Source organism: Rousettus aegyptiacus, unplaced genomic scaffold (genome assembly GCF_014176215.1).
Source record: "Rousettus aegyptiacus isolate mRouAeg1 unplaced genomic scaffold, mRouAeg1.p scaffold_m13_p_8, whole genome shotgun sequence".
Classification (NCBI taxonomy): Eukaryota; Metazoa; Chordata; class Mammalia; order Chiroptera; family Pteropodidae; genus Rousettus; species Rousettus aegyptiacus.
In genome coordinates, this window is record NW_023416311.1 from 22,478,073 (window position 1) to 22,502,840 (window position 24,768).

The 24,768-nt window shown below is 41.2% G+C and overlaps 1 protein-coding gene across 1 annotated transcript in view; it reads right to left on the reverse strand.

Annotated features, from left to right (window-relative positions):
* Positions 1-24,768, reverse strand: part of GALNT17 (polypeptide N-acetylgalactosaminyltransferase 17) — a 407,486-nt gene that overhangs the window by 183,692 nt on the left and 199,026 nt on the right. The window contains exons 4-5 of the mRNA XM_036226062.1: positions 22,140-22,314; positions 19,541-19,738 (exon numbers count right to left, since the gene is read on the reverse strand). Coding sequence (XP_036081955.1) covers positions 19,541-19,738; positions 22,140-22,314 — 373 coding nt within the window. The remainder of the gene's footprint in view (positions 1-19,540; positions 19,739-22,139; positions 22,315-24,768) is intronic.

Below are 24,768 nucleotides of genomic sequence, written 5' to 3' on the forward strand. Positions count from 1 at the left end.
ATGTTTGCTGAATAAGCAAGATGAATAAAAACTCTTACTGAAATGCCAAAAAAAAAAAAAAAATACTCCGAAATGTATTAATACTCATTGGACATATTAGGTTATTACATGAACTTTTAAAATTGTAGTGTGAATGAGCATATAGGAGATAACAAGTCAGTTACAGAGCTGGACTCGGACGGATAAAATTCTTACAGGAGGACATGGGGAGTCCAGTTAGGAGCTGGAATAACAGAACCCAAAGGAGCCCATTGGCGTGTCTGCTGACACTGACAAAAGGAACTTGATGAAGACACTCAATGCCCAGTGAGGATTTATGGAGAAGGTGCTGCTAAAAGAGATGAAACAGTCAAAAGGAGGAGGATGGGAGAGCCCAGAAACACGTTGCTCCCTTCACCGCCTTTGCACATCTGCCCGTTATCCTGTCTTACAGATAACGCTAGGTATCAAAGAACATCAGTAGAGAGTATTTGGAATCAAGTTTGTTGATTATGCTGGACATAGACAAAAAAATATCTGGAATTCAAAACAAAATCTGGAAGCATTCCCCCCACCCCACCCCAGCTCCAACCCAGGCAGCCACACTCAATTTGAATTCATGTGAACAGTGCTTATTTACTGTTTTAGGCAGGGGGTTGGAGAGATTACAATGCACAAGGTAAGCATGGCTCCTACACTCTTGAGCCTGGGAGTCACTAAATCACCACTGAGAACAGAGAAAATGATGGATACGACAAGTAAGAATATTAAGAATAACAGAATTTAGGGCCAGGATCTAGGCAGGATTGGCAATCATTTTAGGCAGATGGAACAAAATTGTGAAAAAAGTTACCTAGAATTTAGCAGGGTGAATACTCTGGCTACACTTCGTGAAATAGAACTTAACATAAAAAAATAAAATTGCAAGATGCTTTATACTTGCTCCAGAGCCCCCGGACCTATACCTACTAGAGATTCCCCTTTCCTTTAGATGCCGTGCTAGAAAGTGGACAGACCACCACCCTTTCTCAGCTCAGTTCACACTACTCTTCAGGGACAAACCAAGGAGGCAAATAGCAATGATTTAAACAATGCATACGACTTTCCGTCCAATGGATAACACAATTTCTTTTCCTATAACCATAATGAAAGTTCATTATTTATTAACCCCTCCCCAAATTTTAATATTTAAAAAGAAAATCACCGCAATGAAGTTAAAACAACAAATTAAGAATAAAAGTTCACATTTTTAAAAACCTAACCATTGGGTTATAAAAATACTTCTAAATAACTCTTAGATGAAAGAAGAAATAAAAACTGAAATTATACACTGTTTAGAAAATAGTAACAATTCAAAACACTACATATAAAAACTTATGAGCTGTGGCAAGATCAGTAAAACACATAACATTAAATGTTTTTGCTATTAAGCAAGACAAAAGGAAAATAAATAAACTGACATTTCAACTCAAAAGGGTACAAAGCAAGAAGCCAAGGGTGAAAGGGGAAGAGACAAAGCTGGTTGTAGAACTCATATACAGGGAAAAGGAGGCAGTGATAACTCAGAAGCTGATACTTGGGAAAGGCCAACTAAAATTAAATCTAATTTTAAAAGAAGGGAAAAAAAACATGTAAATGTTATTAGGAGCAAAAAAAGGGCTTTGACCACAAACCTAAAGAAGTTTTTTAATGTTGTAATGGTAAATGAATGGAAGAAATGTCAATCCAGGAAGCTTTCTGAGACAGACTAGAAAAGAGGCATTGACTAACCACTGGAAAAGTCATCAAGAATTACGGTCCAAAAAGGCACTAGACCCAGTTTCTACCACAAATAAATTCTGTCAATTTTTTGAAGAATAGAAAAATAGCATGTGATCTGAAGTAGCCCAGAATATAAAAGAAAATGAAAAATTAATAATTTTCTTCAAACATATATATTGCTCATTATAAAAGCAGTAAAGTCAGTACACACACCTTGAAAACATTATGTCAAGTGAAAGAAGCCAGCCACAAAGTACCACTTATTTCATTTACATGAAAAGTCCAGAATATCCAAATCTATAGAGACTAATTCTAGTAATCTACAGAAAATAGATTAGTGATTGCTACAGCTCAGGGGGTCGGGAAAAAATGAGTAAGGGATTTCTTTTAAGTGTGATAAGTACGTACTAAAATCATGGTAATGGTTGGACAATCCTGTGAATGTGTAGTACTAAAAGTCATTTAATTATATATATATATATTAAGTGAGTAAAATGTATAATATTAGTTATATCTGTTTTTTTTTTTTTAAAGACAGAGCACACACACATACACAAGAGAATACTGCATACAAATTTCACTAATCCATCAAGGGTTGAAATTTTTAACTAAAATACTGGCAATCAACACACCAAGACTAAGTAGAGTTTATTCCAGGAATACAAATATGGCCCTATTTTAGACAATGATATGATTTGAAACAAAAAATCATAATCATCCTAATAAATACCAAAAAGGCATGTGAAAACATTCAATATGTATTCCCCCAAAAAACTCCTAGTAAATTAGAAAGACAATTTTCCTAGCCTCATGTCTATTTAAAACAAACAGTGAACTGCTCAAGGCACTGCATTAAGTGAAGAATGAGATAAAGATATGTCACCATTAATATTCAATATTGCTCTGCAGATTTCAATTGAGGCAATAAAAAAAGTATAAATGAAAAGAAAAAAGAGGAAAAATTACACTTATTTGTTTATAATGTGATGATCTATCTTGAAAAATAAAAACAAAGATATCAATGAAAATTACTAGAACTTAAGATTTCAGAAATGTGTCCAGTTATTATTTATAATGAATGAAACATTTTATTGAAGTAGAGAAGATGTACAGAAAATCACACAAATCTCAAGTGTTAAGCTTTGTTCATTTTCACAAATAGAACACACCCATTTAACCATCATCCAAGTCGAGAAACAGAAAATGACCAGTCTTCCAGAATCTCCCTATGTACTCATTACCCTGTGACTACTTGCCCTGAAATAATCACTATCTTGAGTTCCAAACTGCAGATGAGTTGTACTTGATTTTGAAATTCAAATAGAAAGAATAAAATAGTATATACTCTTTGGGATCTGGATTCTTTGATTTAACAAAATGTTTAAGAGATACACATGGCTTTTGTTTTGAAAAAATCACATTAATATCCTCAGATAAATAGGGAATATATTGCATTCATAAAACAAGAACTGGGTGCTGCGACAATAAAGATCAGTTAGAGAACCATCAAAAATCCTTCAAAATTAAAACACAGAAGCAGAAATAGAAAGTTTAGAAAATAAAGTTAAGGAAATTTCCCAGAAAGTATAGCCAAAAGACGAAATAATGAAGAAAAAGATAGTAAAGATAAGAAAATTAAATAACCAGTCCAAGAAATTCAACGCTCAAATAAAAAGAGTTCCAAAACTGGAGAAAACACATACACATGCGCGCACACACACACACACACACACACACACACACACACACACACGAGCGCGCGCGCACACACACGAAGAATATCAAGGGTGAACATGAGTTTCCATTGGAAAGTTCTCCTGAGTATCCGGCACAATGGATAAAAGTAAACCCCAAAGCACATCATCATAAAATTTCAGAACACCCATGATAAAAGAATTTCTAAAGACATAAAGACAAGTCACCTTCAAAGAAGTGGAGGCAAAATGGCTCTGGAGTCCTCCACAGCCATACAGGAAGTTGGAAGACAATGGAATGCTGCCTTCAAAACCTGAGGGAAAAAACCTTTCTAAGCCGGGAGTGGGAATACTGATATTTTTAGATATGCAGGGACTAAAAAGTTTACTTGAGGATGTGCACCACTAAAATGAGGAGTAAGCCAAGGAAAAAGAAAAACATGAGAATGGGACTCAGGGGATCCAACACAGGAGAGATGAGAAGAGAACCCCAGACCAGTTAGGCAGTCCTGATTGATGGAAAGGACCCTCTGAAGAGTTTTTTAAAAAAGATGAACTGGATAGACTATTTAATGTACCTAAGAGGATTGGGAGGGAATTCAGAAAAGATTCAGAAGGTCTGGGGTCAAATTAGTGAAAAAGTATATAGGAAACAAAGTGAATGAATGAACAAAAAGATGATGATTAGGTACAGAAAAAAAACAAAAAGCTGTGCAGGAAAGGGGAAAAAACAAATAATACTATGTGGATGAGCAGTAAGTAGTTATAACAAAGGTAAATATTTTTAAAATGATCTAAACAAAATTAAAACTACAGTGGAGGATGGTGGAAAGAATAAGTACACATAAATGTGGCAGGGGTGGGTGTGGCTGAGTGGAAAAGCATTATTACCTCATTTCCCCTAGGAGAAAGTTAAGAAATCATGCCTTAATCTCAACAACAACAACAACAACAACAACAACAACAACAACACTAAAATAAGAAGTAGGAGTGTGTATTCTTTAGAGATAGAGAGGTAAACAGAAAGATGATTTACATTTACAAGAGTGGAGGGTGGTACCTTTAGAGAGTGAGTAGGGTCATGTAGAATATATATTTGACACTTTAAATACACATATACATAATTTTTATAAAACTAAAAAGAACTTAAATACGTAAGATACTAATGAATCTTAGATATTAATGAACCACAATAGTTGTTGTTCCTGAATGGTGTGATTATGAGTGATTATCTAAAAAATTTTTCAATAAATATTAGATTTATAATGGATACATAATAAATTTTACAATTAATACATAATGAAAGTATTTTTACAGCGCGATTTTAATATTCTCCAATCTCCTTGTCATTGCCCCCGTTCTCTGCTAGGTTGGAAGACAACATCTGAACTAGAAGCTGGAAAGAAAACCATTCTTATTTCTTCTCTTGAATACCCATAGACAAATTATAGGGCTCTAATTTCATGGCTGTCAGCCTCTGCTCCTCCCTCCTCATATTCTTTAGGGTTTGAAGACCTTGCAATTTCAAGTTTCTTCAAGCAAATATTTCAGTTTTCCAGAGATGACTAGAAGATTTAAGAGATGTTTTTTTTTTTTTCCTTTTTTTCTGTGCATAGTTACTTTTAAGAAGCTCCTATAGGATTTGGTGGAGAAGGGTATGCATGTCCTACTCACATAAAATTTATAAGTAATCAGACCACCACCCTTTATCGCTCAGAGATATGAGAGTATACTTGTGGGGATACATGGAGACTGGGGTTGGAAAGGGCAAGGCAACCATTTGGAGTCAAGAAATGTCATGTACTAGCCATAGGGACACAGAGGTAGACTGAAGAAATTCAGCCCTTTAGACAAAGTCACCGCATTTAAGGGTTTGCAGCAACATTCAACCAGACCTCAGCTGGGGCAGAGGATGCAGCTAGGCAACAAAGAAGCAGGATTTAGAAGAATGATACCAGGGCAAGCAGGCACCACAATTTCCAGTAGCCTAGAACTCTGGGCAGACGATCACTGCCCCCTGCGAAAGGGACTGGCCAAAGTAAGAAAGGCCCATGGCTGTCAGAAAGCCAGGATTCTGTGAACATGACATGCTTGCAGGATGGAGTGTTTAGATGTGGAAACGTGGCTCTGGGAGCATCATGACCAGAGCAAAGACCTTGGGGAGCAATGCTCACAAGTGGGAGCAAGGAGATCCGGTAAGGGTGCCTAGGAGGCTTAAGGTTCAGGAGATGAACACTGCTTCTCAGTTCCCATTGTAGGGGCTGGAACTGTGTCGTGGCCACCCGCATCACATGCCTTGGCCCAGGACCCAGAATAGAACTGAGTTTGCAGACAAGAAGGTAGGGCAAGGGTCTCTAAGGAGATGGGGAAAAAACAAGCCTGGGAATCGAGAGCAGGACTGAGAAAAGACAGAGGTCCTCACTGCTGCCCCCACTTGTCCTCCAAAACCTAGATACTAAAATCCTCTTCTCGTTGCTCCGGAAAAGGCAAAGCCTGTGCAGTGGAGGTGACTGAAAACTGCTCATGTTCTTTCCCCTTTGGAGCTACCTGACCTTTGCTCTAAGTTGTAAGGTGGGCAATTTGTGAATCTTCTTGTTTTTCTCACCTCTGCTTTCAGAAGGGGATGCTAAGCTGGGAGAAAGCAGATCCTGGGGCTCTTAAAGTTGGAGCAAAAACCCTCTCGCTCCACTAAAACTGAATACTGGGGCTGGTGCTAAGAAAAATTGAGAAACGCTCTAAATGAAAGCACACAGTTTTCCCACCTAAAGTCCCATGTGAAGGAGACAAGGCAGAGGAAGGTGGTGAGAGGTAATGCATGCCTGGGATTGGCTCAGAGAGAGGGAAAAATGTGTTTCATAGTGACATTGGCACAGAGGGTCAGAGGCCTGACAAGGAGGGCTTTTGTCCCTGTTTTCCTTGGAGACCATGGAAGGAGCCTGCCTCACAGTTGGCCTCATATCCATCTGGGGCCCATCTCATCAAAGAGAACATGATTGCACACTGTGGCATGTGGCAGGAGGCTCAGTTCCCATAGAGGGAAGGGACAAGAGAAGCTGAGGGTCAACCTTAAGGGCCAGGTGAGACTGCAGCTGAGGCTGGGATGGACGTGGAGAAAAAGCTCTGGTGTCTACAGCCAGCACAAGCCAAAGCAGGCCAGCCCCAACCAAGCCAAGAGATCAGATAGCAAGTTAGGCAGCTTCAGATGTCTGTCAGTAACACCAACAGAGAAAGGAGCAGTCAGGTGGGCCAGGGACACTGCCCAAGGGAGGGAGAGGACACCATGACTGAGGCTTCCACTCAGCCACTAGGGGGAACACACCTGCCTACCTGTCCCCACACACCCAGAAGCCAAACTGAGAGTGAACACACCTCCTTAAGGGGCCCGAGCATTCCCAAAGGGACAGAGTATTATCAATAACCCAAACCCAGCTATAGCGCCTAGATTTTCAAATTGGCTGAGCTTGGCATATATAGGAAGAGCTCAATAAATATATGCTGGTGAGTGAATGAATGATTGAATATTCTCCACTTTTCTGTCCAAGACATTAGATTTTAGAACTAAAAAAATTTCCTAACAAATTAATGGCAAATGTGATAATTTATCATTCATCTCCATGTCGGAGCATTTAATTGAGGCTAGAATGCCATACGCAGGGAGAAAAAGTTTATATTCACAGCCTTTCTTTGGCCTCACTGCCTTTTTGCTTCCATTTAGTTCATAATAACACAGATCGGTCACTGTTGGGAGTGGGGTGGAGGATGAGGTGGTATATACAGAAGTAACAGTAATTTCTGGATTAAGTTATTGTTAGTTTGTTTCTCAGTATAAGCAAGCAAACTGGTTATAAACCTTTACTGAGTAATGGCAAAAAAAGACAAATACATAGATACACACACACATAGATTCACAAACTAATTGGATTCGCATTGGAGATGAAGTGGACCTCTAAAGTGAGAGGCTGTGCCTTGCCCAGAGTTGTTCGCAGAGCCCTTCCTCCAACTGAAACCAGGTAGGTGAAGCCAGGGAATGGCCCATGCCCAGTGGGTTCTGTCTATGAAACCACCCACAACCATCATGGACACTGCAGTTGGAAATTCAGTGTTAATAAAAGACACTTAAGGAACATTTCTCTCCTTTTTTCTTTTAGTTAAACTTCTTAGCAGCCTGGGGTCCACTGAACTTCACACACAGAAGTCAGACTCCAAAATACTGATGTGGGCATCCTTCTACGAAGGGCCTCCCGTGCGTTGGGTGAGCTTCCCAGGCCTCGCACACCCCCATTCTCAAAAGGCTGTAAAGGAGTCTCTGCTCCATCAAGCTCCACCGGTAGTTAGGTTGTTTGTGACAGTAAAGCCAGCTTGTCATACCCCCTCCACTGTGACAAGCTATGAGGATGTGGTTTAAGGACACAGCAACCTGGAGTTCTAGGAGACAACGAAGCCATTGCTCCTGACTTCTTGTGTGCCTAGTTGCAGAAGCTATTTTTAGAGCCGCAGTGCAGCAAAAAGTCTGAAGACTGTGACCTAAAACTCCAGATAGGTTTGGTAAAGTGTCAGACCAAATTTCTCTACTTTGGGGGAGTCTGGATAAAACTGCAGCCTTAAAAAACTGTGCTAGGTCAACCGACTGAAAATGCTTCAGTGTCCAATAAGGCAACAGCAACTGGTCATTTGTCTTTGCTGGAGGGCGGGCAGCTCTTCATTTGTCAGAGAAGGGCACTATAGGCTCTGTTAGCAGTGTTTAACTTCCTAATCTCTGAAAGGAAGTTCTATTTGCTTTCTCTCCAATCTAAGTGAAATGAAATAGTCACATGTTCCTGCATCTCCATAAAAGAGAGAAGGAAACAGATAGGGGTTGGGCTCCAAATGGAGCCTCAAACACAGCAAATGCTGTGTACCGGGGAAGGCTTGATAAGAAGTAACCACCTTGGAGGATGAAACTCTGGAAAGGACTACCAGAGAGCTGATAAATGGAAAACCCTGTTTGAGAACAAGTCGTAACCTGTATCTTAGTCATCTCACCTGAAGCACCCCCTGAAAGTGTGAGGGATAATAATGCACTGAGGACTGGACAGGCCGGGAGATAGGAAAAGAGAAGAGTTCTAAACTATGCTGCAGAGAAAACTATAGGGCAGCAGAGAAGGAATGAAGAAAGAGCACCTTCTACTCTAAACTCAATGCCAGTCTTCTATGCTTACTTTTTGGGCTTTGAGAGTAGGGTGGAAAAGAGAAATGGCTAAAAGGACAGGGGAAGCAAGGACTATGAAAAGGTCCAGAACATGGCACATTCTGGAATCCTCTAGAAAAAGGAGAGTTAAAAGCTACCAAATAATTGCTGGAGCCTGTCTCTTTCCACCCCCACCCACGACTGTCCCTAACCAGCTCCACCCAAAGAGGAATCTGAGCTACCTTCTGCCAGATTGCTTTGCTAAAGTTAATGGTATTACTGCCATTTAACTCAGAGGTAAAATGTCTTCTATTTTTTAAAATCTTAAATTTAAAATGAAAAGGATCTGCTCTTTGGCGGCCCACCACACAGAACCTCTTTGTAAGTGGGGAGGAAATCCAACATTATTCATATTCACCTACTTGCTGCTGTGAGCTGTCACAATACATGTTGGTTGATGGAGGCAGGTTTCTGCTTGTCATCGCTGAGATCGGTTATCCCGAAAGCCTTGCTCTAGCTTCAGGGCACTGCCTGGGGACTTGGCTTCCAAAGGAAAGGTATCTAGCAGCGACATTGGCAGCTGATCTACTCAGGCTGGTAGTGAAGGTACATTGGTGAGATCAAGAAATAGCACTCATTTCACCAAAAGCAGTGTGTTCACCACTGTGTAAGCACACTTCCATTTGATAATGAACAGCCTCCCTGAAGGGACTGACTTGGGCAAATTCCCTTATTTTCCTGTGTAAGTCCCTAGCATTAAAAATGCCTCTACTTCACTAGCACCCAGGGCTCTGCTCTACATGTGGGATACAGAGTCAGGGATATCTAATGATCGGGTTGTTTTTCATAATCATATGGTTGTATGAATGGACCAGATAAGAAAAGGATTGTAGGAGTCCCACAGTGAGGAGTAAGACTCACCATGGTAGGGCACCAAGGAGCAAAGGTAACAGCAGCAACATTTTAAAGCATTTTACATGTTTTATGTCACCATTTTAAGCATTTTACATGTATCTTCTCATTTAGTCTCACAACCCTGTAAAATAATTTAATACCCCCATTCACAGATGAAGAATCTGATGCACAGAGAGGTTAAGTAACTTGTCTGGGGTCTTATAGAATGGGTCTGGAGCACTTCTAGTTGTTTTACAGAGAACTAAAGCTCAAGGCAAGTGGTCATATCTAGAGCAGAAAACAAGTCTTGGGATCCTGGGCATGTTCTTTCTACTCCATCGTGGAGCTGCCTTGGGGCCATTTGAGAAACACTGTGATCATTACTAAGTATTCTTCCCAGCTAACTGACCTAATAGCAAATGTTTTAAAGAAAGGGACATGTCTTCCATTAGACAATCTTACAGAAGGGCAAACTTCCATTCTTTGCTTCTCCAACAGCCATTTTTATTCACTGATACCTCATCTTGGGTTTTAAAAATGTACAAACATGATAAATTTAAGGAAGACTGAAACACAAGGAGAGTATGTTCCATTTTGCTTAGAACAGAGGTTATTAAACAATAGGAATTAATAAACGCTCATGAAGCAAAGAGCTGAACAAAGGCAACACCATAGAGCGAAATGCTATTCCTGATCCTATTTTATAATGATATTTCTTTTGGAGTGATAGGAAACCCCTGAGTCAACCACTATTGACCTACTATCAACTGGGCTCCTCCAGGATTTTCCGAGGAAGAAAGTAAGCAGAGTTTTGCGGAGGTTTTTTTTTATTATTAACTGTAAATTGCCTTGTGTCTTGCTTTTGTAGTAGAACTCTATTAACTGAAACATTTGATTATCTACAACACCTCATGCCATTACTTCAGAGATTTTACACTTAGTGATTTTAATCTAAGGGACCAAATGCCTTGTTATGGAAATTTTCTGCTACTGAAATACTACACCTTTAAGTGCTAGGTAGGTTTTATGGATAAGAAAATTAAAAGCTTATTTGCACAAATGGCAAGTGACTCACCTAATGAAACAGACCCTATTGGTGGTAAAATTGAACAGATCATTCTTCGGTTACTGGAAGTCAGGAAAAGGTGGAAAATGTTTAGGTTTTCCACTATGATTTTTCTCTTCCTGAGTTGTGACAGGCTTCACCTAGCCCCTGAGCTAGATTCCTTTTCTGACTCTCCTTTCCTATACCCAAAAAGAAGTACAAACCACTGTGGTTTTCAAACTGTCCTTACACACAACAAGCTGCAATTGGCCAGCATTGCATACATAACCCAGGTGCATTAACAGTACTGGTCCAGTTAGTCCAGCTCTGTGCAATGCTCAGCTTCTGCCCAGTGTGTTCCTTGGTTTCTGAATCCCTGCTTGTGACTCTACCATGACAAATTATGTTGCTCTGCAATTAGAAACCAGTTAAATTGCCTGGCATACTCTGTGCTACTCTTCCACTTTCCATGAAAGAGGGACCACACATGACTCTGAGCCAAGAATCAATCCTAACTGTCTTCATCTTGTTGTAAGATTGGCCATCTGCCACCTGCTGATGGCCATCAGCTCCTAAGATAGAATTCACATTCCATTCAATTCCCTATTTAAACTATGCAAGTCAATAGTTTTTAGTATGTTCACAGAGTTGAGCAATCATCACCCAAGTCAATTTAAAAATATTTTTATCATTCTCCTAAAAACCCCATACCCGTTAGCAGTCATTCTTCTCCCCATGCCTCCCTCCAGACCTAGGTGACCACTACTTACTTTCTGTTAATTAGCTTTTTATTCACTTCAGTCAACTTCATTGGATTAGTGGGTTGAGTCTAGCTTCCACTTTTTGGCTTTTAGAGAGCTCTATAAGGTGGTCTTCTCAGTCCTCTACCATTCCTGTACCGTTTTCCCCTCTACTTTAAAATGCACATTCACTATCTTTAGTCTCCTCATTAGGCCTGAAACAACCCATTCTCACTGTGCAGTAAAGAGTTAATCTAGTGGACTTGGGTTGCCCAAACGCTGCATAGAGAAGCTATCTCTATTCCAAAGTCTAAGAAAATTCAATACTTCACTTAAAGATTTCCTCTGTGTAAGTTAGTCATATTCCTCTATAGTGGGAAAAAAATAATCTCCTTTTACATACATTTGTGCACAGAATTTGAGTTCCCAGCAACTATACATATCCAGGACAGCCCTTTCAAATAAAATTGTCTAACAGGCAATAATGGCTCCTGTACCTTATAATTTTTATCAAATTATATGTTGGATTAAGGATCGCTAATTGTTAATCATCAGTTTCAATTAGTTACTAATGAGTAATGTCACTAATTACAGGGCCACCTAACACAGAGCAGACAGGCACCACTGGCACCTCACAGGAGAGGCCTGACTCAGCTTTCTGCCAGTGCCCTGAAAGCCATGTGCTATAAAGTGTTCCATCTCGATGACACCATAGACCTTTCCCTCCTGTGGTAAATAAAAGTCAAGGGATTTTACGGCTGGAAAGAACTGTGAAGATGAGTGATTCCCAAGTGATGCAGACCTCCGAAGGATGCTAATCTAAGCCAGGTTTCTATGAACTCATGGTATACCCAACCAGATGACTTCGGACTAAATACAGTATATTCCTCATTCTTTTCTTTCCTATTATTTTTCACATAGTATTATAAATAACAAAATTTAAGTTTGACAACTGAATTCCTAGTTTTTCTCAAGAAATCCTCATGGGAAATTTATTTTCCTAGACCCTCATCGACTAGTTTTTGTGCTCTTGGCCAGCTCCCCGGTTGCCATTCTTCTAGGCAATTATTCCAGATCTTTATCACTTTTCTGTAGCACCCTATCCAAGGCCTAACTCTGACTCTTAGCAGTGATTTCCTCCTAATTCACAGGTGAAATGTGGGTCGTACAGCATGAGTTCTCCCTTCCTGTTCCTCAAGACCAAACTACTATTCATGTTCTTGATACCACCCACCCCTCCCTCTTCAGGATCCTTCTTTTCTGATCAGCTCTCTCTTCTATGGCTTCAGACCTTTCCTGTCTCCTTGCTGCATGCCCTCAGCTGTATGCACTGTGTTGAAACAGGACCTTTCATGTTCTCATTTAGGCTGAGGACATTCAGACAATAGGTACTATATTTAAAGAGGTCAAGCAACATTTTCAAATCAGATAACCAAAACCAGTTAGCCGACTAATGAGGGCAAGTGAGTAAAGTCTGGGAGAGAAATGTGTTGGGAGAGCTTCCCAGGAGTGAGCTGTACTGAGTCCTGCTCCCCAAGGAGAGGGGGCAGGATACTACCACCTGACCCAAAGTCTGGTGCTCAGTGCTCCTGGCAGTGGAGAAACATCCTCCCTGGTGCCTGAGTCATCTTAGCAAAGGAAAAGTGGCCTGTGGAGCAGAGGGAGTGCCCCTCCTTGTGTGAGAAGTTGTCTCTTCTCTCCCGTGCAGGACCAAGGTGTGTGAATCTTGGAAACCAGATATGCATCCCAGAAGAGATGTTGACCTGTGGCCACTTTAAAAGTAGTCACTGTAAAAGTTCATTTACAAAAAGAAATGAAGTGTTGATACATACTATGTGTACGAACATGAAAAAACCTCATAAACTTTATGCAAAGTAAAAGAAGCAAGACACAAAAAAACACATACTATATGGTACACCTGATATAAATTGCCCAGAATAGGCAAATCCATAGTGAGAGAAGGTAGACTGGTAGCTGTCAGGAGTTGGAGGGAGGAATAGGGAATGACTATTCAAAGGGCAAAGGGTCTCTGGGATGATGAAAAAAAACTAGAACTAGTGGTGAAGCATGGACAACACTATGAACATAATTCCACTGAATTTTATACTTTAAAATAGATTAACTGGTAAAATTTGTTAAGTGTTTTTTACTACAATTAAAAAAATTATCAACAAAACAAAATTAAAGAAAGAATGTTTGAGATGGTGGCTTACAAGATATAGAAAAATAAATAAATATCTATCAATGGAGGAATGTATAACAAAACGTGGTACATACAGTCGCAATGGAATACTATTTAACCTTTAAAAAGAAGGAAATCTGCCATTTGCAACAAAATGGATGGACCTGGAAAACAGGCTGAGTGAAATGAGACAGAAATAGAAAGACAAGTATTGCGTGATCTCATTTATATGTAGAATCTAAAAAAGTTAACCTCATAGAAACAGAGATTAGAGTGGTGGTTGCCAGGGCATGAGGGCAGGAAAGGGGTGATGGTGGTAAAGGGTATAAACTTCAAGTTTTAAGGTATTTAAGTTCTGGAGACCTAACATACAGCACGGTGACTAGTTGGTGATAATAATAATAATAATAATAATAATAATAACAACAATAATAATAATAATAATAATATACTGTTACCTGAAGTTTGCTAAAGTAGTAGATCTTAAGTGTTCTCCCTATTTAAAAAAAAAAAGGTAACTGTGAGGTGATTACTCTAGCTTGGCTAGAGTAATCATTTCACAGCATATATGTATACCAAAACATCATGTTGTGCCTTAAATGTATACAATTTTTATTTCTTAATGATACCTCAATAAAGCTGAGAAGGAACAAATGTTTTAAATACATGTATAAATTAATTAATTAAGGGGGGGGGGAAGTAGTGGTTTATTGGTGTGTGAGATCCTAGCAGCAAGAGGGTGTGGATGTGAAGGCAGACTGGAGGGAGCACTGGGAGAGGCCAGCTGAGGGGAGAGATCCTACCCCCATGAAAAAGCAGTATGGAGGTGCCAATTCCCGATAGCCTCCATTGAGCCATAAGAAGAACCCTCCATGTGCCACAGGAAAGAACCAGCTTTATGCACCTGCTGCCCCAGAAAGCACAAATACATCATAAGTCAATCAAACAAGAATGCTCCTATTCTCCTTTGTCCGCGCCCCCCCACCCCTCTCCCACCCCTTGCTTGGCCCTGGGCGGGAATAGACATGCATCTCCTGAGGGAAAGATGAGTGAGGAAGAGAAAGAATAAGGCTCCAGCCTCTCTTCCACTGCAAAGGGTCAGTGAGCAGCATGCCACAGTTAGGGGAGAGGAGGACAATTTCAATAACAAAATGAGGCTAATTTGTGACTTAAAGTGACCCTAGGACTTTCATTACCCGAGAACAATAAGAAACATTATGGGATCTGCTGGAGTTTTCATGGGGCAAGAGAAGGACTCATTGTATTAAACAAATTCAATGCAGCAGGAAGAAACCAAAGCAATTGAGGTTTTATAAATATAAACTATGAGTTCTATTTGTTAATTGTGCTAGAGGTACTTGCTCAGTGTCTTCCATTCTATAAAACACGTCACTCAATCTTGTACCTTCCTCAGCAGTTTCTGCCCCTCTCCTTCTCCAAGTCCTGCCCCCCAAACATCTCAGAAATAAATCTGCACTCACTTTCCTCATTCTTCATGTCCCATTCATGTCTCCACCCACTGCCATCTAGCTTCAGACTCACATACTTCATTAAAATGGTTTCACTAAGGTTATGATGAGCCATTCCCTTAAACCAAAAGGTACTTTCAGTCTTTCTGTTATTGAAACCTTATGACACCACTGCTCTGGATGTCCTCATACTTCTCTGACCATTCATGACTTGTTAGTCTCTTTCATGAAGGCTCCTTTCATCCCCAAAATATTGGTGTTTTCTTTCTCCTACTCCAATGTATCTCTGGGCAATCTTATCCTCTTTTAAATGGTTCACTAGACTTGTCCTCTCTTCTGAGACTCAGATGTCATTCATCTAGTCATTCATTCAATTAATATTTTCAGCATGCCTACCAAATGCAAGGTACTCATTAGGCACTGGGGATACAACTAAAATAGCTACAAACCTGGATTCATAAAGCATATAGACTGGTGGGCAATAAAAATGGTAAAGAAAGACTCTTCAATTGGGAGAGCCAAGGAGAACTATCTAGCAGTCATTCTGAATATAAGCCCTGCAGATCATTAGGAACTTGGCTTTAAGGTACCCATAAATTTTATGAAATTATATGCAAAATTCTGTCTATTTATTAATGTTCAGGGGTGATATGATCTCTGGCTTTCATTAGATTATCAGAGACATCCTTGACTCAAAAAAGTTTAAATTCAACTGGTCTAATAGGTTGTTGATGTGATATTGGAGATGATGCCTCTTTGGAGGAAAATTGGGGTTTAAGACAGATTTGAAAGCCTTCTCTGCACGAAGGTGAGAGCTGGGTCAATGCTTTTCAAAGTCTTTCACTTAAGAATCTCAGAAGCAAGCTGAGGCCCAACACACACAATGGAGGCAGGAGGGGACCTCTCATGGCTTAACTCAAGCTCCAAGAAGTCCAGCCATGTTTCTCCTATGACTTTGAGTCACACTTTCCCCAAATCCCTCAGTCCCACCATAATGCCGCATATCACAGGTCCCTCCAGCTCCCAGTGTGAGAAACATAGAGTAAGGCTGTCATGGGAATCACAGAGGTCCCCAAATGAACACACATAGAGCAAAGACCAAATCCTGGGGACCCAGGTGGTCAGATCAGTCTAGAAATGTTTGGCACTTGTAGTTTTGAAGAAGAGGGATTTATTGCCAACATTTAGAATTCAGGAAATTTTATGAAATGGTCTGGATTGGTATCTTTTCTTAAGAGTCCGAGGACCTGACGATGCTGGCTCTTTGTTCCCCATCGACATCATGGGGACTGCCAGCAGCTACTTCCTTTGGCGGCATGTGTTCTCAGTCCTTATCTCCACCTCTTACACATGGCCCTGCTCTCTTTAATGACACCTGCCCACTCTCTACACCTGAAACTGGTGTAGACAAAGAAGAACAGAAGACAAACAGATAACCTTGGGAAATAGCTGTTTGCCAGGCAGAAGATACATAGGAAGAAAGAGGGAAAGAATTAAAATAGAGGATATAAATTCCATTAATGTAAAATCTCCTTTATTGTGTTGCCTACCAGGAAGACTCTGTATCTAAAGACTAGTCCAATCTAATGCCATTTGCATTGTGAAAAAGTTCTCCTCATCCATCCTTTACCAGAATACAATCGTTACTATTAAAATATTGGGGATCACTGTGGGAAGGGAAAAACACCATGTCCTGACGTTTAAGAATTACATTGTATCTGCTTAACAACATCAGAAGGACCATAAAAATGCATTCCTACAATTAAATCTCTCCATCGACTGTTAACAAATTAAGCATTTTATGTTACGATACATTAAAAAGAGATCATTGGTATGTGATTATATTTTGTACATCAGAGATGCATGTAAATTAATGATTCATGACCATGACTTTTCTCAAGTCCTTTTAAAATGTGTATTAATCATCTATTAATGTTACCATGACTCATAAAATACAAACTTAATTTTCATTTTAGTGTCTTATGTATGCAGGGATAGCCATGTTTCTCAGCATCCCAAAGCACTGTCTCTCTGTTGCTAATGCTACTGCCACACCCTCACTCCCTTATTTATCATGGCTAGAGGTCAGCCTTCTTGTATGTCAGGAAGGAAGCATCATTTGGCCAAAACTACAAAGCTCACTGTTTGTCAGTTCATCATTTGAACTTCATCCCTTCATCCCATCAAAATCCATGGCACCAAAATCCACCAAAATCTTTAAGCACTCCCCATTAATTTTTTAAATTGTGGTGACCACATAACATAACATGTACTATCTTAACCATTTTTATATGTACAATTCAGTAGTGCTAAGTGCATTCATGTTATTGTGCAACCAATTTCCAGAACATTTTTCATCTTGCAAAACTGAAACTCTATACCCATTAAATAGCAACTCCCCATTCCTCCCTCTCCCTAGCCCCTGGAAACCATCATTCTACTATCTGTCTCTACAAACTTTGCTATTGTAAAGTACCTCACACGAGTGAAATTGTATAGCATTTGTCTTCTGGTGGCTGGTTTATTTCACTCAACATAACATTACCAAGGTTCATCCATACATGTAGCATGTGTCAGAATTCCCTTCCTTTTTAAGGCTGAATAATATCATTGTATATATATAGCACATGGTGTTTATCCATTCATCTGTTGATGAACACTTGGGGGACTTCCACCTTGTGACTTTTGTGAATAATGCTGCCATAAACATGGGTGTACAAATATCTCTTTGAGACTCTGCTTTAAACTCTTTTGGCTATATATCCAGAAGTGAAATTGCTGTATCATGTAATAATTTTATTTTTAAATTTTTGAGGAACTGTCATACTGTTTCCCATAGCGGCTGTACCATTTTATGCCCCCACCAACAGTGTACAAGGGTTCCAATTTCTCCACATCCTTGTCAATGCTTGTTATTTTCTATTTTGTTTTGTGTTTTGTTTTGTTTTGTTTTAGTAGCCTTGCTAATGGATGTGAGGTGGTATCTCACCCATTAAATTTTAAACATCTTGAAGGTTATGCTTTGGTTCTCAGAAAATATCTTAGCATAGCCGACACAATTATTTGCAGAGAGCTAAGAGTATGGCCCTGCAGCATGGCACTAAGACACTGAACGTCTAGGTTGGGATGAGAACTGAGCCATGGAGGCATCTTCAGCTGAGGAATTTTTTGACCCAAAGAACCAGCTTCTTTGTTACACAGATTTCCCATAGGTAGCTCTACTCTAATGCAATTCTTCACCTTTCGGTTTGAGGAGGAAAATAAAAGAATATGGAGTGGGAGGTCTGTACATTTCACAATCTTACTCTTGTTCATAGAAAAAAAAAAAAGCAAGCTGAAAAAGAACTTCATGGCTACCTGTAAGATGTTCTCACTCCTATTCCACTATTCCATATAAAAACAAACACTGTCCTAAAACTGGGGCGAAGTAAGAACACCTCTCCCCGCTCCTCTAACGTAAGACAGAACCATGAAGATTTTAAGGGTCAGTTTGGTCCTCAACTAGAACTCACAGAAAGTTCTAAACTATACTTAAGTATCATATTAATTGAAAATCAGAGCAGTTGTGCTGGGCTGAACAATGCCTCCCCCCCCCCCCCAAAAAAGAATTCCTCCTGTGAATGCTACCTTATATGGAAAAAAGGACTTTGCAGATGTGATTAAGTTATTAAGTTAAGGATCTTGAGAAGGGGAGATCATCCTGGATTATTCATGTGGATCCCAGATGTCAATACAAGGGCCCTTATGCGAGATAGGCAAGAAAGAAAAAGGCCCTCTAATGAAGGAAGCAGGGGGAGGGAGATGAGATGTAGTTATGAACCAAGGATTGTGGGTGGCCTTTAGAAGCTGGAAAAGGCAAGGAAATGGATTCACCCCTTGAGCCTCCAGAAGAATCCAACTCTGCAGACACCTTGAGTTTAGCTCTGTTAGGCTTGTTTAAGATTTCTTACCTTCAGAATGTAAGAGAATAAATGTGCATGCTTCAAGCCACTAAGTGTGTGATAATTCGTTACAACACCCATAGGAAACAAACATGGCATCAAAATCCACCTACTTCATTCATCGTCCTTTAGATGTGAGCTTCCCAACTGGTATGCCATGGGTACTATCTCCTCATCTCCAGTGGAAGCTGGGTGGGACCAAGGACAATTATCTTACAGAGCTGCCCAGAGGCCCTCAGTTACCCTAGGTGTCACACCAATTTTTCTTTTTCTACGTATTCCTGTATCATGGAAAAGGGTGGGAAGCACTGTGATAATAAAAGTTGCAAGTATGAAAGGGCCCCAGGAATTAATATGTTTTCAATTTTGTACTTCAAAGCTCCTGAGCACAGTTCATGAGATAGGAGGAAGAGCCAGAAGTGTGAGCACCGCTGTCAGTCTCCATCTTCCAGGATCGCTGTTTGACATGCTGTCTTTGAAAACTTTAGCTAAAAGAGCAAAGCGCTATGTCCCTCCTCAGCAAGAAAACTGTGATGGTGCGACACCCAAAATTCCTAAAGCAGCTATTTACACAGGCTGCTGCACCCCCAGGCATTTCTCCTCCCTTCCCTCCCTCAGTTCCTTTGTCCTCTGAGACTCAATGGCCGCCAGAATTGTGTCCCACCAACCTGATGGGGAGAGAAGGGTCTCCGGCGTCCCACCAGTCTTTTGGGGGGCTGATGTACATGCACCACAGCTCCCAGCTGTACCCATGGGCCGAGTTCTCATACCGCTGCACCTCAAAAGTATCCTGTTTGATGTTATCGATGGATGGGAGGATCACTCGCTTCCGGTTCTCCTGGATTCGGGAGAGAACCGGCTCAGCCCTGAAACACAGAGAAGCAGAAATAAAATCTCTCTCCTGAGGTAGCCCACACCTCAACTGGCACAGACCCCGAGACCACAGGGAACCAAAAGAAGCAACGCAGCTAAAGGTTGGGCATGAGCAGGCTGGAATTCAGATAGAAGCCGAGGCTCCAGAGTGGCCACCGGGTTGGATCACGCAGCTCTGGGAGGCAGCATGCTGGTGCCTGCAGGGGAGGCCTGGAGCGAGAATTCACAACAGGAAGTCCTCTCCCCAGGAAATGCCAGGTTTGTCTTTTATACCTCTGTGTAGGCCAAAGCAAGGCTTTCTGGACGCTATGATTTGCATTACATTACATTTTTGCACTGTGTTTTCAGTTTCCCCTCAGGGCACTGGCAGATGCCGCATGCATTTTCTGTGGGAGCTGAATTCCCTTTCCCAAAATAGGTCACTTCTACTTTTGATGGCCTGATTTTAATAAGCATTTCATTAGCTTCTTTGTGTGTGTGACTATTTCAGTTGTTTTAATTGATTATTTAATTGATTTCTTAAAAGGGATCTAATTGAATTGGTTAGCAATGGTAGGCGAGAATGAATTAAATGCAAACGCAGGCAGCATCCTGCCTCCTAGCTAGCCTGTCCCTCAGGGCTGCAGCAGGAGAAAGCAGGGACTTGGCTCAGGGTTCGAAGCACAGTCTTGCTGGCTTAGGAAAAAGCAGATGGGCAGACACCTTGCCAGTGTGTGTCTCTGCAGCAGAGGTAGGAAGGGATCACTCCCCATATTCTGGAAGGAGAAGATGGCTCCCACAAGCCAGGGCATTAATATCCCTGCTTAGCATAGAGCGCACGCTTTGTAAAAGAGTCAAGTGAAAACCCCGTTCCTCTGCATTATGTGGAAGAATAATGAGAATGTTCGGCCTACATCCCATCCCTTTTCATTTGCAGCTATTGAATTACCTGTTGGCTCACCTTATCCTTCTATTTTAAACGAGCAATAAAATATATGCTGGGCCATTTACTGCCTCCGATACTTTTGCACACACAATCTAAACTAAAGCCAAATGGGACGGACTTTCCATTGCTTCTAGATGTGCTTCAGCACTTTGTCTCCTCCAAGTCTTCCCTCATGCTGCTGTCCTTCAGGAATGCCCTTTGTCACTGGCAGGAAGTCTGGTCACCTCCAGAGGGTTACTATATCACCTGCCACCTCTTCCAAGAAGGCTTCCCTAATTTCTCCCAGTAGGAAGGCTCTCTCCTTCCTCTCAACTCTTCGATCATCTTCTTCACCTTATTCCAGTCACACTGACTGCACGTTGCCTTTACTAATCTTTGGACACACATTTTCCTAATGAGCTAATGATAGCCGGTATTTATAAATCACTTACTCTGAGCTAGGCATCATTCTAAATATGTCACATGTGCCGGTTAATATAAATCCTACAACAATCCTATGAGATAGATACTATGGTTACCATTTTACAAATAAGGAAACTGAGTTCCAGAGAGGTTAAGTCACTTGCTCCAGGCCACATAGCCAGGTGGTGGCAGAACCAAGTTTCTAACCCAGATGGTCTGGCTTCAGACCCAACTCCAAAGCTCCACTGCCTCTTTGAATGCACAATGTTTCTCCCAGGCTGGTGTGGTGATGTGCATATAGAAGCAGCCAGCTCAGCCTGCCTTTGTGTGGTGCAAGTTACTGAGCATGGGGACAGAAGACTTTGTTCAAATAATGCTGCTGAAGTGAGGAGTTTGATCTCCCAGTCTGTTATAGAACGTATGACTGGTCCCAGTGATTTGCTCCCCTCCCAGACATATTGCCTGCTACCATGTGGCCTACAGTGTCTCCCTCCAGAGGTGTATACTCTCTCCTTCAACCCCAGTTAATGTTTAGCTTGGACATGAGACTTGCTTTGATCAGTGAGCAGAAGTGATGATGTCACATCAGAGCAGAAACATTCATAACCATTGTAATGTTCATCTGTTGTTCTTTTCTCTGAGCCACAAAAATAGTGTGTCTTAGACAGGAGTGCTCCTTGGGTCTCAGAATGCAGAGGTATATGGAGCAGAGGCACAGACAACCTGCAGCTGACCTGCCACTTGGACAAGACATACATCTTTGTTGTCATCAGTCACAGAGGCTGGAGATTATTACTGCAGCATAACTTAGTGAAAGTTGAGACACCATGTCTGCCCTACAATGAGGAACCACGAGGGACATGTGACGATGACAATGATGGATCGAGTAGACAGTGATAAATTTCTCCCAGCTTCTCAGTTTTATCCTAGACTATAGTCTCACTTTTTTCTTCAAACATCCTTTTCTCCATCTTTACAGCCTAAGTAACCTACTTCCTAGACTCTAGCCCCTCCTGACCACACTCTCGGTCCTAAATGCTGCTAGGGATCATCAGCCTGTGACCTACCAGCCAGCGGTGAATTCCACATGAGCATCGAAGAAGCCAGTGACCTGGCCGGTGGCCGCCTTCCAGCCCTCGATGCGCGCTCGGATCAGGCCCTCTCTTTTCTGGTTGCGCACCACCTTTACCAGTCCTGGGTAGCGTTTGTGGACATACTCTTCCAAGGGGGCCTTCAGCTCCTCTACAAGTGACAAGACACAAGAAGGTCCATAAACATGCCATTTCAAATGAGCGTCCAACCCACTGCGATGCAACCAAATCTTCAAGAAGTTAAGAGATTGCAGAAATGTTTCTGTGTTAATTTTAATAGAAAAGACAACTCAGGCAGCAGTGTGAGTCAAAAAAATCTCTGACACACCAGTCCAGAGCAAATATGTTCTTCCAGAGTCCAAGGCATACAGCTGGATAGAATTGAGGTCTGGCTTTTAGACCCCACTGCTGCAGACTGGCAGATGTCCCCTGAGATTTCTCTTCTTTGTGGCCTGTGCTCCTTCCTTGGCCAGCATTCCTGTTTTCCCACTGTCCCCTGGTCCTGTTTATCAGCTGCTATGTGAGTGTCTCCATCTGCACATACATGGGTTCTTACAGTGTGTCCTGAGTGGTCCAGACACAGTCATGCACCAGATGCAATGCTAACAGGATTGGTTAAAAAAAAAAAAAAAAAAACCTTTACCTAATAGTGGAAATGCTGCCATGGTGGCAGAAGTCATGCTAGCAGAGACAGCACACTTCCTCTGCAAGAAGCAGGTGGTATAAAGTGCTTTGTTTATATGATCTAATTTAATCCTTTCGGCAACCCTAGGAGGTTGCTAGATTAATTCCATTAATTACCTAGATTAATTCCACTTTGCAAATTAAGAAACAGTCTCAGAGATACTAACTTGTCCCAAGGTCACATACCTAGTAATGGAAGATCTGAAATACAGACCAAATGTGTCTAACTTCACAGACATAAAGGTTGATACCTTCATGTATATGAGATTCTCCAAATATAGGAGGCTAGGAAGGACTGACAGAGATACACACACTCCAAAGATCTGCCCTTAGAAAACCTCATGCTGTAGGTCACTCATGGTGTCCAGGAACAGCCTGGGTGATTTAGATGCAAGCGGTTCACAACAATACTTGAAGAGACATTATTACCTCTGGTCGCACACCCAGAAAGGCTATATTTACAGATATTGTGCAAACCTTTCACATCCTAGTTATACAAGGCAATTTTTGGCAAATAAAAGCCATATATTTGCAACATGTATAGAGGCGACCTCCCTGGGTCCTGGCTGTTTTCTCTGAGAATGATGCAGCCATATGACCTTGGAAAAAATACAGGGGATGAGGCGTTTAGATGGATGGGGGTGAGAGAGTTCCCAAGGGTATAGAGACATGATATAGTTCCTGTCAGCCAAAGGTGTGGACTGTAGGGGAACAAGAATGTTATGGCTGCATTATATGTCCCTCGGATTTGTGTGTTGGAGCCCTAAGCCCCAGTACTTCCAAATGTGACCATATTTGGAGATAAGACCTAAAAAAGAGATGATTAAGTTAATGAGGTAGTTAGGATGGGCCTAATCCAACTTGACTGATGTCCTTATAAGAAGAGATCTTGGACACCCAGAGCCACCAGGGGCATGCACACAGAAGGGAGGCCACATGGGGACAAAGTGGGAGGGCACCTATCTGTATACCAAGTTGAGAAGCTTTAGGAGAAACTCTGTTGACACCTTGATCTCCAGCTTTCAGAAACATGAGAAAATAAACTTCTGTTGAGCCACCCGGTCCATGGTATTTTGTTATGGCGACCCTTCCAAACTCATACAAAGTGATATTCATTTGGAAAAAAGAAAAAAAATGGAGCCTGCATGGGGAGGGCGCTGAAATCTCTAACATGTGGTTGCAAGTTCAGACTGAGTCAGACCACCTCAGGTTCAGAACCTAGTGCTACCATTTGTTACCTGGGTGACCCTGGGCAATTAAGCCAGTCAATTTGTGCCTCAGTTTCTCATCTACAAAAGGGGTGTGATAATAATATGGACCTCATAGAGTTGTGGTGAGCATTAAACAAGTTAATACACATAGATGCCTAATTTTATCCCTGGCATTGTGTAAATGCTCAACATTGAGCAGCCAGCCATAGTAAACATTTCCCTCTTTCCTTCCATATAGGTTTAGGGCACTTGAACGGTGATTTCAGAGCAGCCCAGGTTGCCTGAGGAAGCCATGGACAAGACGGAAAAATAGGCCTATATACTAAACTATTATTCTCAAACTGGAGGGCACATCAGTATTTCTAGAGGTGTTGAAACAGATTGCCAGCTTTTCTCCCACGGTTTCATTTTCAGAAGATCTAGAGATGAGCCCTAGTATTTGTGTGTCTAACAAGACCCAAGAGGGGGTATGCTCTGGTATAGGAAACCATACTTTGAGAGTCAATGAGCTGGAAATACATAGGACAGTCATAGCACATGCTTAGCACACAATCAGTTAGCTATGTTGGTGTTTTTGCCAGTATGCCATCTTTGCCATCATTTCAGAGTTGATAAGGAGGCTGATGGAGAAGCCAAGCTTTGAGGACCCTCTGATTCTTCTCTCACCATAAATCAGAAAAATAAACAAGCAAATTGGACTGGGGTGGCCC